At 40.7% G+C, this 15940-nt stretch overlaps 4 protein-coding genes across 4 annotated transcripts; 2 read left to right on the top strand and 2 right to left on the bottom strand.

The window, feature by feature from the left end:
• Positions 1-615: 615 nt before the first annotated feature.
• Positions 616-3614, bottom strand: LOC106744221 (tektin-2). Its single transcript, XM_014618794.1, has 6 exons — positions 3381-3614; positions 2276-2536; positions 1670-1843; positions 1374-1596; positions 929-1152; positions 616-849 (listed from the first exon to the last, which is right to left on the bottom strand). Exons 1-6 carry the CDS (start codon positions 3587-3589, stop codon positions 624-626), a joined length of 1317 nt encoding a protein of 438 aa, XP_014474280.1. The 5' UTR covers positions 3590-3614; the 3' UTR covers positions 616-623.
• A 938-nt stretch (positions 3615-4552) lies between these two features.
• On the top strand, positions 4553-8832 carry LOC106744224 (chromodomain-helicase-DNA-binding protein 1-like). Its single transcript, XM_014618796.1, has 4 exons — positions 4553-5061; positions 6701-6947; positions 7025-7352; positions 7935-8832. Exons 1-4 carry the CDS (start codon positions 4654-4656, stop codon positions 7960-7962), a joined length of 1011 nt encoding a protein of 336 aa, XP_014474282.1. The 5' UTR covers positions 4553-4653; the 3' UTR covers positions 7963-8832.
• Positions 8833-9144: 312 nt separating this feature from the next.
• LOC106744227 (60S ribosomal protein L38) lies at positions 9145-11202 on the bottom strand. Its single transcript, XM_014618803.1, has 5 exons — positions 11115-11202; positions 10905-10953; positions 10639-10699; positions 10438-10560; positions 9145-9217 (listed from the first exon to the last, which is right to left on the bottom strand). Exons 2-5 carry the CDS (start codon positions 10905-10907, stop codon positions 9177-9179), a joined length of 228 nt encoding a protein of 75 aa, XP_014474289.1. The 5' UTR covers positions 10908-10953; positions 11115-11202; the 3' UTR covers positions 9145-9176.
• Positions 11203-11664: 462 nt separating this feature from the next.
• On the top strand, positions 11665-13425 carry LOC106744222 (leucine-rich repeat-containing protein 59). Its single transcript, XM_014618795.1, has 6 exons — positions 11665-11902; positions 12111-12170; positions 12248-12370; positions 12446-12659; positions 12743-12943; positions 13023-13425. The coding sequence occupies exons 1-6, from the start codon at positions 11801-11803 to the stop codon at positions 13337-13339; spliced, it is 1017 nt and encodes a 338-aa protein (XP_014474281.1). The 5' UTR covers positions 11665-11800; the 3' UTR covers positions 13340-13425.
• Positions 13426-15940: the final 2515 nt, after the last annotated feature.

Here is a 15940-nt window from a genome sequence, read left to right on the forward strand (position 1 = left end):
GACGATCTTCGCGATTGTATATCATCTCGGATAAGCCCGGGTATATAATTGCGGTGCGGTAAGCCTTCTGTTCTAAGGAATGAAACGTTATTTCTGACAAAAGGCGTTTCCCGCACCGCCGAGAATCACTATTAGTGCTTGCCATTCGATGACACAAATCGACACGAGCATCATCCTATCTTTGTTATTCATCGAATGCCTAACGAAGACAGAATGATGTGGAAACGCTTCCTGCCAGAAATTCCGTTTTACAATTCGGTACTCCGAGCGAAAAAGGCTGAAGACTTGCCACACCGATCGTAGATTCGGCCCAAAAAGTGTCATCTACAATGGGCGGTAGGAGTATGTTTATACGAAGGAAGAGTAAAAAATTAACTAATCACAGTCGGTTATTCTCTTAACACTCGAACATGATTGGTCAGTTTCTAATTCTTCTTATGAACATACTCCTACTGTTCATTGTAGACCACGCTTAAGGGCCATGTCACACACAAGAACATAGACGGTGAGAAAATGAACGGATCGCAGTGGATTATTCTCCTTACGGTCAAAAGGACAATCGACTGTGACCGGTCAATTTGCTCAGGTCTTACCGCTTGCGTTTTTCTGTGCTCCGCAACGCCCTAACACGAGGCCGTGCGCTGGACTTGAGACTCCAGCGGAATCTCCTGCTCCATGCGCGTTAACACGATATTGCGATCGGTCTCGTTGGGCAAGCGCGCCCTGTCGCCTGTCTTCAGTATTGCTCTCGAGTCTAAGCACATGACGTCGATGTTCATGGAGTGCTGCTTATCGTCCAGCTCGTGGTCGATACGCGTGAGCAAGGACTCCAAACCGTTGTGGCTCGTTCTGAAAACGAATCCTCACCGGGTCAAGCAGTGATAAGACGCGAGCCGACGAACGATCGGTTACCGAAATTACTACGTACTTTGCGTTCTCGACAGCACCGATCAAATTCTCCTTGGTCTGTCTCAGTTGTTGAATCTCGCCCCGCAAGCCCGTCTCGACCTCGTCCGCGCAGTGCTCGTGTCCGGGCCGATAAGTGCGATTTTCCAAACGCGTCTCCGCGCACTTGGTCACGTCCATTTTCTTCGCCAACGCCTCTTCCAACCGACTTATCTCCTTCATCAACGCCTCCATTTCATTCTGCACCTGTTCCAGACCGAGAAACATAAGTATAAGAAAGAGAGAGAGAGAGTGTCTTTTTCCTGTTATATTTAATCTCGTTGAGTCTCTTCCCTTCTCTTCTATTACATATTTAACGCTTGTTCTCGATTATAGCTTTATACTTTAATACGCTGTTTCTTATCCCCTCTTGATCGGAATATATTCCGAATAAAAGCGTAAATACGATCGATCTGGCGCGCGAGCACCTTGAGCTTCTGCCAGTCCAGCTCGTTCCTGGCCTTTTGCGTGTGATAGATCCTCTTTCTCAAGGTGTAATCCGTCGCATCTTGCTGAGCCCTGATGTCGTTCCACGCGTGTTCCCGCATCGCGCGCGTAGCCTCGCGAAAACTGCGAGAGTCGCCCATCTTGTCTCTAATCGACGTTTTCACGCGGTGACATCGGTCCAGCCACATCGCATACGTGATCGAACTGTCGAAACGGGGAGAAGACAAGTTAGAACTGTTCACAGCTCCGGAACGTGCTCACGGAACTCGGACTTTACCGCGTTTTCTCGCCAATTGGCAGTGTCGGTTTGTAACTTATGTTGGAACCAGCGCGGTCCAACGCGAGATTCTCCCCGTCTATCTGGATGGCCTCATTCTTGTCCTGCACATCCACGCTCAGGTCGAACCGGAGGTTCTCCAAATGATTCAACTTCTCCCACGCAGTCTGCGCTCTGTGACATGAAGAAAGCTCGGGACAGGTTCCTCTTTTCATTCGTTTCCATCATCATGACAAATCTAATCGACGACTAACTCAACAGAATTGACCAATCACATTCGAATTAGCTGAACCGATCAATGCGATTGGTCAATTCCGTCGAATTACTCGTTTTTTGTTAAGTAAAACAAAAATATTTACAAACCACATTAGAGTTTGTAGGAAGCATGAGTGCAGAAACCATCACTGAATGGATTTTCTGACTCAAATAAATGACTAATTAACAGAATTAATTACTTGATAATCTTTCAGATTAGTTGTAACAATAAGACTCTTAGCAGTTAATAGGGAAAAAAATGGTAAAAGGAGTAACATAGTTCAGGAACAGAAAACAGACCAAAAGTCTGATGAGTCCAGTCCAAAAAATCATCCTTAGCCTTAGCCTCACCTCTTGATAAACGCGTCTTGAATGTTTGCGACCACGCAGAGCTCCTTCTTCAGCTGGATATCGGCCTCGTCGTACGTGAGTTCGGTTCTCCTACGACGGTCCCTCATCGAGATGCATTCACTGACCACTTGCAGAAGATAATTCATATTCTCAATTTCTCTCTCCACGTTGCTCTTCTCGTTGCTCAGCGAACGTATTTCGAGTAACAACTGTCGCATCAAGTCCTCGAGATCATTTCTCCATCTCGACAGTTCCGTGACTCTGCAAGAAAAGAAGGAAGATGTTCATGATAAATATTCAGATGATGCCACACTTTATTGGATCTTTTCACACGCTTTGTGAGAAATATTGTAGGGAAGATAGTTGAAAGTGATGTCCAGTAAGAAGCAGACGGAAGACGGTATCGGTTGTGTATGTGTCAAAACATTACAGAATGAAATTAAACCCTTTTTTTTACGTTTCCTCGCCTAGATATCATAGAGTAGGATAAAATAGAATCTGTTTCGCTATGTTTCAGGATAAATCCTGTACAAGCAACAGATGGTGCAATATTGTATAAATAGACAATCACCATTAGAAAAAGAAGAAAGGGAAAGAAAGAGTTTAAAAAGAAACGGGGATCAGATGAAAGTAAAGAAAAAAGGTAATGTAAACAAGCATACCGCATAGCAGCCATATTAATCTGTTGCTGGTCTTCTGAGCCATCGGACCAAGCTTTTGTTTGCATTTTTTAGAGAATGGCAAAAACATTTTACTCGTTGCTGAAAGCTTTCGTCTTACCAAATGAATGAATCTACTAAAAAGACTTTGCGTAAGGATCGACAAAGATTCCTACTGCAAAAAATTGGTAAAATGTGACTTTCCCTCTCTCTCTCTCTCTCTCTCTCTCTGAATATTTAACAAATTAAATATAGTTCTGCTCATGCAAGAAGAACGAGATTAAGTTCTACTGCAATCAGCGCAAATAGTTATTATTCCTGCATTTTTTTTTTTCCATTTTATTCGCCTTCAATGGTCGCACTGATACCCGGAAAATGTGAAGATTCTCCGTTTTCCGACATTCGAAAGACGTCTGATTTTTTAGACACGCATGTTGTACGGATACCTGTCCGCCAGTCGATCGTTGTTTATGTCAGCGTCCCATTTGGTCCTCGCGTCCGTCTCGAGGCGCACAGATCTGCTGAAGTCGCGCAGTCGACAGGCCTCGGATCTCCGGGTGTCCGAGGATTGTCGAAGCTCCCATTGCTTAGCGTGCCAATCGGGCAGACTGATGTGAGGCGAGGGCTTCTCGTAGGTACTCACGAATTTGGCCATGCTGAGGAGAATTCGACTAGAAAAGAAATTTAGAATCGACGGGTGCCGTAAAGGGGTGGTCGATCGTCGGGGATCACGGCGTTGTCAGGACAACGAGAAACAGCGGGTCCCGCGTAATTGGTACCGGCCGATCCCGCAGATGTCGATTAAGGCCGAGTGAAGTTTTTCGTAAGAGAAACCCCGGGGAAATGTTCTACCTTTATGATTTGAAAAAAACCAAAGAACGTTCGTTTCGCGCGTAAACGCCAAGTGTGACAAACGTGAATCACGATGGCGCGAACTACGTGATCGTTTCCGAGGATCCTCTCAAGGTAGGAAGAAGAAGACGGGGCAGGCGAGGGGAATTGAAATTGATTCTCATTATCGGAACGTCGTAATTCACGTGATGAATTTCAAGCATCATCGATGGTTAAAACGTCGACCGTAAAATAGACTCAACGGTAAATTCGGACCGCCTATTACTTCCGGCGTCCTATTGCTACGAGTCATCAAGATGTCCGATGTCAATGACCTCGAGTAGCCGTAAGAAGCTCCACGCTTTAGCTCGACTCCATGGAGGCTGTTACGGTAAAGATACTTGAAAGTCGGATGTTTCTCGCGCGAAATCCGAATTACGAAGCTCGTGAGCGATTTTCGACGTGGCTTCTCGAGTTTGGAAACTCCTATTGGAAAGACCCGTTCCCAGCATCATTTAAAACTTTTACCTTCGAGAGACGCCGATAGAAACGGTTATAAGGAGAACGGGCGATGAAAAGCAGCGATAAATCGGTGAAAACGATTCATTCGATCGATAAACGTGCCGCGAGTTTGCGGATTTCGGGATCGCGGATGAATTTTCGATTTGGTGGTATGGGTAAAGGCTAGTTTCGATCGGGATGCCCCGTGTTCGCGCCGTTATCGTAAAATCTCCCGCCCTTCAACGGTGATTTCTTAGGTGGCGCTGGAGTCTGGACAAATTTTCAACGAGTAAGAATTCCAAGGGGACTGTGATATTTTGCTCGCAGACATTGTGGACAGCGTATCGAAACGGAGTTGCGCGACTACGTATCGAAGGGCGTCGTATTATGCGTCGATTCAACATGCGGAACAAGCGTGGAAAGTCGGGGACGATGAGCGGCGGTAGCGACTCGGAGGAAAATGGCGGCCTCGTCGGTAACGACAAAGAAGCGACGCAGAAGCCCGCCGCCGGTAGGAACAACTACAACGCTGCGTCCAAGACGGCTGCGAGCACCATCATCATGCGAAAATCGACTCTGAAGAGGCGCTCGCGCAGCTCAGCGCAACAGAAACAGCCGGTGGCGGCGGACAACGACGCCGCCGAGGTGAGAGACGACTCGTCGACCGCGGGAAAACTGGAGGAACGGGAGAACGGCGAGAAGATCGCGGGGAAGCCATCCCCGAACAAGCGCAAGAAGAAGGACCAGAGAGCGTCCACCTCGGCGCGCGATAGCGAAGACAACGATGAGTACGAGGTACGGTGAATTGCTCATATGCACCGATATTCCTCGTCCATCTCGGTGTGAATTCCCCATCTCGCCTGTGAGACGCGCCTTTTCGGCCGTCGCTTCGCGTAGACTTGCGCGGGCACGCAAAACGATGTACCGCCATTGCTGCCGCGCGCGCGGGAGATCGGTTCGACGATATTGCCGCGCTCCCGTCTCTCTCTCTTTCTCTCTTTCCTCCCCCTCGCCCTCCTCCCTCGCTAGTGACGTGTATTCTCGCGCGTTATGCGGCATATGCGACCGGCATCGTTCTGTGCCGCTGATTTACGCCGCGATTAGGAGTGCAGCCCCGACGCTCTCGTTATTTACTCTGCGCGAAAACACGCTGCCGATCATTACGGCTCGTGCGCCGTCACCGTTCAGCGCGCACGCTGTGCCTTCTTTATTGTTCGGGACTCCCTTTTCTATCGATAATAATGCTCCGAGAGGGTTATCAGACAATCAGGTTTGCGCTTTTGTCAAAAATCAGAATTTGGAATGCGGCACTCACGCCTTTATCCCGCTTTTTCTCTCTCTCTCTCTCTATCCCCCCGCCCCGGGCTCTTCCCTCCAACGGTGTGAACGTTGCTGCGCGGGAAGGAGTGTAAACTGCGTTCCAAGTTCAGAGCAACAGTAGGAATCATTGAAGCTTCTCGCTTGTACTATCGATATCGAGAAAAGTGAGAGTATTAAAATCAACGGAGTCACGTTAGCGAGCGATCGTTCGCCCGGATAAATTATTATTTTCGTTAAATTAGATTTGATACGTTGTTTTTATTAACTGTGATTAAAGTAAAAGTTAATGATGCTACAAACTGGTCCAGTTCTCAGACCGGAACTTTCAATGCCCGTCAAATTCGGTAAGCAGTTTGCATCAGAGGCAAAGTAGCAGCGAGGAAGATGGATGTTTTGTGTAAAGCTTGTTCAACTTTCGCTCGTGGAATATAATGAATAAATCATCTGATGCTGAGAATTTATCTTCGGAAAATTAACGCAGCGGTCAGTTGAAAAGAGAATGGATATTGAGATACTTTTGTCCCATCAATTAAACTTACCGTAAATGATTAATCATTAATTATTCGTGCATTTGTTACATTTTTTGGCAAGATATATAAAAAAGAAAATGCAAGAAAAATATAAAAGTGGTATTTATGGATGGTTGAAAGACCTGAAGAAAATTTTTGCAATGTGAAGTTTTCTTTTTATCGTCTACCATCCACCAAAATGTTCGTCTCTTTTAATAAATTTATTACCGTCGAAGTTTCGTCATATGATCACAAATATCAGGTTTGTTTCTACTCCGACGACTAACAAGCGACAATTATTACGAATAAAGAAGATCAGAGGTTGATGCAAACCTTTTTCTGACGTTTTAAACCGATTAGAATTTGTATCAAATCATTGCTACTTCGATGAGGCTTGTGAAACGTGTGAAGCAGGAGTAGAATGAGCGTCCTCAGTCGCGTCTCCGTCGACTTAAATTTGGTTCTACACTGCGTTCTAGGCGCTAATTAAGACTTGGATAGAAACCGCTGTAAACGTGGTATTAACTTGGGACGTGATAAAAAATGCTACTTTCTTTTCCCTCCTGTTAAATATACCACGTGATATACATGGATCCTCTTTTCAGGTGGACGTGATCGTCGGTCATCGCACTATCAAGGGTCGTCGACAATTTTTGGTACGATGGAAGGGTTACAGTAGTGTATCGGACTCTTGGGAGAATGAAAAGGACCTCAACTGTCCTCAATTGATAGAGGACTTTCTGGCGATGGAGAAGGAGGACAGTAAACAAGTAAAAGTGACGAAAGCAAAAACACCCAAAGCTGACAAATCTAAGAAAACTAGAGGTAGTTCCGCAAAACAGACAGAAAACGGCAAGTTCCATTTGGCGAAGCTTTATCTGCATAATAATACATGTTACCTGTGTATTCTCATGTAAATGATCTTCCAGATGAGCCGAGTGTTAAAGACGATGTTAAAGATAAGGAGAGCTTGAAGGAGTTCGAGGTCGAGAGAATAATCGAGGTGCACTTCAAGAAGAACGGGAAGAGAGAATTCTTGATCAGATGGAAAGGGTTCAGTGCAACAGACGACACCTGGGAGCCGGAAGAGAATCTTAATTGTCCGGATTTAATCTCCAAGTTTATGCAAAAGCTGGAGAAAATGAAAACCGCGGATCTTCGGGAACTCAGGACGAATCGGGCGCACACTAAACGGTACACCTTGTCGACACATGACTCCGGGAGGAGGTTATCTCGACGCCACATGGACAAGCAAAGGTACTTTGCTGTACACTTGCTTCGTCTTGGAATCGCTCAAAATTCACACAGCTTAGAAATTGCGGCTTTAGCCCAGGCGTACGTTGAGACGCAGACGGCGCAGGGCAGCGTCGTAGATTTTGTCGTATGATATTTTTGTATCTTATTCTCCATTCCTTTTTATGTTTTATACTACAGATTATTCTTAATGATCTGTATTCAATTCCTTGTTCCTTTGATCGCATCTGAGTTCTGTTAGATACGGATATTAGCGCCGCCTGTGTCGCAATGTGCGCCTCAGACAACGCGAGAAACGTTTTCGCATTTAATTAAAATTAAGCTAGTGACTTAAAAAACGTGAGATTTGAAGCTTACTACCTGTTGTAAATCCGACCTTAGGCACGTTCGAAACTTTCTTCAGACGCCTATATAGACGTTGTTTGCGCTCTAAAAGTGAAATGCAGGAACGTTGAGATAAACGCATGCTGAGTGTACGCTCAAGTATCGACTGATGAAATCGACCAACCTGGACCGATAAAACTAATTTATAATATAATGCACATTTTACGATTACATTGCTACATCGATCTGTATTTCTTGCAGGGCAACCTACCACGAGTGCGATGAGTGAATATCATCGTGGTCCCAGTATCTTTATTCTATTCAAAGAATTTACTTTATACGTATAGTCTGTAGTTTTACAAGAGAGAAAAAAAAAGGGAAGATGTAAGGAGTTTTAAGGATGAAACAAAAAAAAAAGAATATATCAAAATGCGAATAATTTGCAATATACGGTACTAGGAACTATGAATATATGGTGTGTGTACGCTCCGTTTGTGAAGAGCGACGTGTCTGTGAATGAGAAAAAGATGATTGATCTATATATATATATATATACACACACACACGCACTTTGCTGTCTGCTTTAGATATTTCTGTTCGAAGAAAAGTGGTATCATTGCGCATACACTTTTTAAAAACAATACCATGCCCGTGGGAGAAAAGAGAGAGAGAGAGAGAGGGAAAAATGCGAAATGCAATTCTATTATTTCTGTAAGATACATTACAGTAATCGAAAGGAACGATTTCCAGAACCGTACTTACCCCTTTTTCGGTCAAGTACAGGAGAGAATTTTTAGACGCGGGTATTACCACACAACAAGAATGAGTTTTATTGTATTTGTATACAATCAGTAACATGCGATCGTGTGTGACCAATGTAGCTTACATATTAATATATAACAATTTGGATTAGATCGATACTGTCTGACGTTGCTTGTTCTGTGTAATACTTTCAATATATGTTTATAGCAGTCTAGCGAATGCGTAGTATTATAGAAAAGTACGGTCCTGGTAACGTTTTTACTCACGCAAGGTAAAACATGCCGAATAACTTGATTTGTGAGATAATTATATAACATTTATCATTTCATGTGTGAACGATTAGAGTATTCGCCTATCAGGGAATAGACGAAATAAATACTTGAACTTTATGTGGAAATCAAGGAGTTCTCGTCGACCTCCTTAGTCCTTTCCACTCCCATCTTGACGAGGTCGAAACTGAAGGCGAATTTACGACAATGTGAGATGTATCTTTGAGGGGAAAAATGTTTCTGAAGCACTATCAAGATATGCACACACACACACACACACGCGAGTCTCAAATCGGGCGGAAGGTTTAAGAAAAAGCAAAAGTGGGAGAAAATATACATTGGGACCCGATGCTTATTTCTGCTCGAATATTTTTGATTGTTATATATTAATTATGTGACGTTAACTTTTCGTTTATAACGTAAGGAAAGTAGAGAAAATGCTTATTTAAGAATACAAATTTATTTATTCATTTCAAACACGTTCGCTCCTCTTTACCTCCTTAACTTGCAAACCTACAACACACAAATTTCAATGCTATCATAATTAATGCCGCGCATGTATAACACGGTCGCTACCATCGTTCATTTGGGAAACCACATATAAAGCACTCGTATTTTTTCCATCTTTTTTCACGTGACAATTTAAAACAAATTTGATTCATACGGACATTGGGTGAAAAATCATTGCTGTTACACGCGCGTGATTTGTGTCTTTTGCAAGAACCGGTACGTTGCATCAATGTGACGTACGATAGCGAACGCTGTGATAATATTTTTAATATTTTAAGATATCACATTTCAACCCTCGCAAGGAAAGATAAGGAGTTACTCATAACTCCCAGTACACAAGATGTTTATTTATATTTCTGAAAAATATATACTTATTCTAGGTGATTTTCGGTGCTCTTTTTTTGTTTTAATCAAATAGAATGCATATTCACATTGGGTTACTAATGAGCTCACTTTTCTGTTCACGTTCTACTATTTCACCTTTCCTTGTGAAGGTCAAATATTTGTATTTAAATATATTGCGAAAAAACAAAAGAACATCAATAAATACCACGATTGTATTCAATAGGAATGAATAATCCACGCATGAATACTCAAGATATAATGTTATTAAATATTAATATGATCAATATCAATATGACTGGAAAGATATCAAAGCTTGGACATGCATTAATGAAAGATAATCCGATGCATTCGTCAGTGTACGTTTAAGTTTCATATCTCCTATAGCCATGTTATGTTAACATTTTAATGGCCACTCACACAACATGTGTGTGATAGCCGGAACAACTGTTATTATCCGTTCACATAACGTGTGTAATGCTACCGCCGAAGAAAATATTGCCGGCCCCTGGCGACGTTTGACTGCGTAGACGTGCGGCCATTAAAGTGTTAATGCATTTGTATTAATATTTACTAGCGTTACATTATCCGTACTTTGACTCTGGAAAGTTCATTACTTCCAATTTAGTGAGCTCTTTTCGTCGCACTGCTAGTAGCTTGACAACTGTTGTACTTTAATATATATGTCAAAATTTTATATCATATTCAATCACATTAATATTTAACAACGTTAAGATATCCAGTTTTAACTCTTATAGGTCCATTACTCTTTCTGTAGTTTAACCAAGAACTATCTCATAATATTTACTAAACTGCTCTTTTTCTTTTTTTTTAATACAACCATCAGCAACAATTGAAATTCTTAATTAATTTTATTTTACCTGGTGGCAGGGACTGCTTCAGCTTTTCAGCTTTTTCCTTATCAGTGATTACCAGCGTATACAAGAACCGGGAACAGCGAACCTTAAATTTCACATTGTCGGCGTTCTTCTTAATTTTCACAGCTACGAACAAGCAAATCAATCAGATGTATACAAGGATATAAGAGCGGCATAACATTTCAATACATTTAGGTATCTTACATTTTGCATCTTTCCTTCTGGCTTTCAGGAGGAAATCCTTGATCTCCTTGATTTCACGTGGCTGAAAGAAAACCCATTAAAATAGCATTTTCCTGGAACAATACTAACTTAACTGTGATAGAGATACTTGAGGTTACGTTAATATAGATATAAATATTGCGAATGACGCATTTATATTATGTACAAGTTACATGCGATTTTTAAGTGTTCCTAGCAAGAATATAACGTGTTGTCAAGTCAAACTTTTAAAGTATACGCATATTTACCATATTTAATCGATGGTCAACTTGTTACTACAGCTGAACCTGGAACTCTCTGAAAAAAAAGATATAAATCATTGATAAAATGCGAAACGCATCGGACGTACAAATAAAGCGCGTTTTCCTCAACGAACGTGTAGTAGAATTCCAATAAGGTTGCGAGCGATGACGAGGAAACAAAATGGATACGAAATATGGTACAAGCAGAAAACTCACCGCAACGCGAGCAAGATGCCGGAAGAGAGAAGACGTGAACAGTCCTGCAAACACTGATCGGCGATTAGGTTAGGTTAAGCTAAAATCGAGATGGCCGATATGATATAAAGTCGGTGACACACGGTGCTTGTTTTCTCACTGATTGAAAATACTGCGTTCTGATTGGCGCACTTCCGAAAATGGATGGGGATACACCAATCAGAATGCTGTATTTTTATCCAGCAAGCAATCCAGGGAAAAACAACTGGAATAATACTAGACCAATCAACAATTTCTCATATGTGATTGGTTAATTATTTAAAGCTTAAAATATTTATTACAGATTGGGACTTGAACTCATAGCACACGATTGACAAAATATATTTTGTCTTGCTCTAACTTACCGCACCAGTTCAGCAGTGCAGCTAAAAGAAACAGACCAGATGCTTGTTTTGTGCTGAATCTAGTGATATCTAGTGACATACATACTTAATGCTGCGTTCTGATTAGCGCACTTCTGCTATTAGATCTCGATTCAACATCTTGAAAACAAGCACCGTGTGCCACGGACTTAATTTTTATATGATACACGTAAGGGTTACAGCGATCTGACGCGATAACGGACAATCCGATATCGCAAGCATACGGTACATGTCGGACCGCTGTATTCTCTATTTTGCGACTTGTACTTTATAAAAAGAACAAATATGACTGTCAAATTGAATCTGAAGAATATAAAAGACAAACTGAAAGACAATAGTCTGGACCTTAGTTTATGCGAACTGAAAGAAGTACCTGTACGAGAAATTGTGAGTAACGATCATTAATCTCCGTTTGCAAAAATTCAGTTTTTACGTTAATAAAGTACATAAGAACAAAATAAATTAATACATAGCAATTTTTAAACTTTGTAAATAAATCTAATGTATAGTAAACATAGAAATGTGAAAAGTCATTACAAGGTATAAATTCCTTCTGTAAGCTTTCCTTTTTTCCAAATATTTGGTCACATTCTAGGCATCTGTCAGAAAAGCCACAGATGTAAATTTGTCGACCAACCTTCTGGTTTCATTGCCGGTATGTTGTTACTGTTAATATAAGTTTTCCTTATAATCGAAGTAATCCTGCCATTGTTAACACAAAACTTGTTGTAGACTACTTTTGTTACTTTGAGACAAATTGTGAAGTTAGATCTTAGTAGGAACATGTTGACTGAACTGCCTGAAAATTTCGGTGAAATGACGCAATTAAAATATCTGGACTTATACGCTAATCAGGTAAAGAACATTCTTGCGATCTTCGTGTAATTCTTCCTCGTGCAAAGGAAATATATCATACAAAGTAATTTATAGATCAGCAGACTACCATTAAGTCTAAGCGAATTAAAGAACCTAAGATGGTTGGATTTGAAAGAAAATCCCTTGACTGAGGCTGTAGCAAGTGTAGCGGGACCATGTAGCAATTTGAGCGAGTGTCAAGCTTGCGCTCGTAATGTTGTTAACTATTTGTCCACTGTTAAACTCCTGATAGAAGAAGAGAAATTGCGAAGATTAAATAATACCACAGGTTATATTGTTTGCATATCACTTGCTTATTGTACAATTATTGCACAAATTGCGCGTTTCGTGTTGTAACATTGAGTATTCCAGGCGAGACAGAAAAAGAAGTAACAGCTGCAAAGAAGGAGAATAAGAAGAAGAAGAAAAGGGATTCGGAAAAGGAACACAAGACCAGTTCAGGTAAAATTGGAGCTTCGACACAAAACAAAGACTTGCAGGACAATAATGATAATATAAGATTGACAGAATTGTCTGATAATAATTCTAGACGCGAATTGCATAAATTCACAGGTAATGAAACTTTATATTTACATAACTTACATTCACACAAATCTGACTCGTAATTCATCCAGTATTATTTCTGTTATAGCTGATGGTAATTCGAGTACTAGATTATATCGATCTCTGAAGTGGATGACTGTATGGCTTTTCATAATTAGCTCACTGCTCACTATAACACTAATAGTTTTTTCATGGCGCTACGAACAACAGACGGACACGTTTTTGCAAAACGCACAAATGTTGTCGGGCCTACCATTGAGACGTTATCATAAACACACCATAGATTTGTTGCAACGTATAATAGATATTACAGCTTTACATGTGAAATCTGTCACCGATGTGATAAATGATTTTTACGAAACGCATTTTAAGAGTAATACGAATAACGCAAGGAACGATTTATAGAATCGTTTATTGATATATATCCAACGAGGTAATAAAGTTGTAAAGAGTTATCCAGATTCAGATAGAATTTGCGCTTTTTATATAAAAAATTTGTTGAAATAGAGATATTTGAATTTTTTATATACAATGTTTATTGACTGAAATGATGAATCATGGCATTTACGTGCATTTCATGATTAATTCTATTGCGAGGATGTAATATAATTATTTTTAACACAGAATAAACGGAATAAATAAACAAATATTGTGCATTTTTAATCGTATTGTTCAGTGTGAGCCCGATATATAAAAAAAAATCATTAACAAAATTATATTGTAGCAATATTTAATAGTATGTAACGTTCTCCGATATACTGTTTTTAATCATCAATATAGAACATTTGAACCGATCATGTTTTTCTAATTAAGACAAGCACAAACGTGCCAATTTTCGTTATAGAATAATGTACAGCATTTCAGGTAATTCGGTTAGGTAAGACACGTCACCACTCACCAACAATGATCTGCTTTGTCTCCACATCTTAGGATATATTAATGTAGAAAAAGTCTTTCAAGAAGATTATCTCAATTCGTTACAAACTTCAGAGATTCAATACGAGCATGTATAAAGAAAACGAGGAGGAGATGACGCAATACAGTCTATTCGGGGGTCGAGTCAATATTTCGAGAAAGTTTAGGTAGGTAGGTCGAGATAAAAAGTCGAGATAAAAACGTCACGTGATCTACCTCTGATTGGTCGAAGAGTCAAATCAGGTAAAACACGTTAAACCTTTAAACTCAAGGGCTACTTCGTGAATATTCTCTTCATTCGTCTTCGAGCTGTCCTACTGTTCACATCGCAGACGAGACTAAAGTTGAACGAAGTGCCGCGTCTGGTATAAATTCTATATCACGTGTTCTGTTGCATTCGCGTCCTCGTGATATCATCTGGTTTAATTTCTGCATTTCTGCTGCAGTGCGTGCATACCTGTAGAAGAGGAAGAAAATACCATACAAAACATGTATCATCGGAGTTCGACTTGGATATCAGACGTTTTCAACGGAACCGTGCAAAGACCGTATCCGTTCCCATTACCACCGTACATCCCAGGTCCCTGTTTTCCGGATATATTTCCACCTTTATGTCCTATATGTCACATATATCCACCCATACCTCCACCCATATTCCCACCCGTATTTCCATACACATGTTTATTCATGCCATATGTATTCCTGCCATTCCCATGTCATTGCGCTTTCGCGCCCCAAGAGCGCTCTTCCACCAGGACTTCCTACGAGACTTCCTCCGTGTCAAATACAGTTGAAGAAAGGCCCACCACGGAAACAACTGAGCCTGCTCCAGTGAAGCTCACCTATAGACCAATGCCTGAAGTTCCAAAGAACGTCCCGAGAGTGAAAAAGCCACCCCCACCGGTCCCCAAAAATCATTTTTTTGAGGGAATAGATGAGATTGTTTTCAATAAACCTTTGCATTATGTCTATGACGCGGAAGCAGATTGCTATCTGTGGAAGGAGGTAGATGATGAAATCTCGACGTCGGAAGATGATGAAATCTCCACGTCGGAAGAATCTATCCCGGAGAAGGTAACATATTATAGTCGCCATATCCCGGAGGAGGACAAATATCGTCCCCATGTCCCAAAGAAGGAAGAATATCGTCCCCGAGTCCCGAAGAAGCAAGTATATCACCCTGATGTAAAAGGGACGAAGATTATTGATGGAGTTATTGTGCGGGGCATGGATCAGAAGAAAACTCCTATGGCTAGATTCAAAAGCAGAATGATGACGATCTTTGGTTAATTGTTATTTTAAGTAAGGTGTATATACTGTATGAAATTCTTTGTAAAACTGTTTCTGTACTGATATATTTGAAAACCGTAACAGAGCAAAGTTGCATTGTTATTCGGACAGAATTTGTGCTTTTTATATATCTGTTAAGGGATATATTGGCTCTCTAAGATATGGGCTTTTTTTACGGTTTTCAGTTCCAGCCAGAAGTCTCCGAAGTTGTCTCTTATTTTATTTAGCTCATAACAGAAACAATACATTATATGATATATTTAAAACTATCGATCGTTTATCAATCTTCGGTCACGAATTTTCAAATTATACTGATTTTTGTGACTCGCCCCTCAGTTTTCTCTCAGGTTTCTGTCATCGAAATTACTACTTGTAACATATTTATCTTTATATTTTATTCACAATGTAGTATCTGCAAGCGTAAACTCTTCTGTATTTATCGTACCAAAAAATAAATATGCATATAAAAATAAAAATAAATTTTTCCTGCGAACTCAAATAAATAATGATAATAAATAATAATAATAAACAATTTGTTGAAATAAAGCGGAACAAATTCTGAACAGCTTTAGCCTTGAGCTAATCTTTGGATAATTAGAAGTTTCCAACGCCATCTTATTGTATATGGTTTGTCATTGAATTCCGGGAAAAACTTTCTTCGTCGTACACTGGGAGATAAACGAGACAATGACACAATAGAATACACATGACAGGCAGATGTTTCGAGGAAAAGTTCCGGAGAAAAAAATGTCACGGGATTATTCGCAAAAACTACGATCTACCTGTGAATGGTCGGCATCG

This window comes from Dinoponera quadriceps, unplaced genomic scaffold (genome assembly GCF_001313825.1).
Source record: "Dinoponera quadriceps isolate SergipeBrazil2010 unplaced genomic scaffold, ASM131382v1 scaffold707, whole genome shotgun sequence".
NCBI classification, from domain to species: Eukaryota; Metazoa; Arthropoda; class Insecta; order Hymenoptera; family Formicidae; genus Dinoponera; species Dinoponera quadriceps.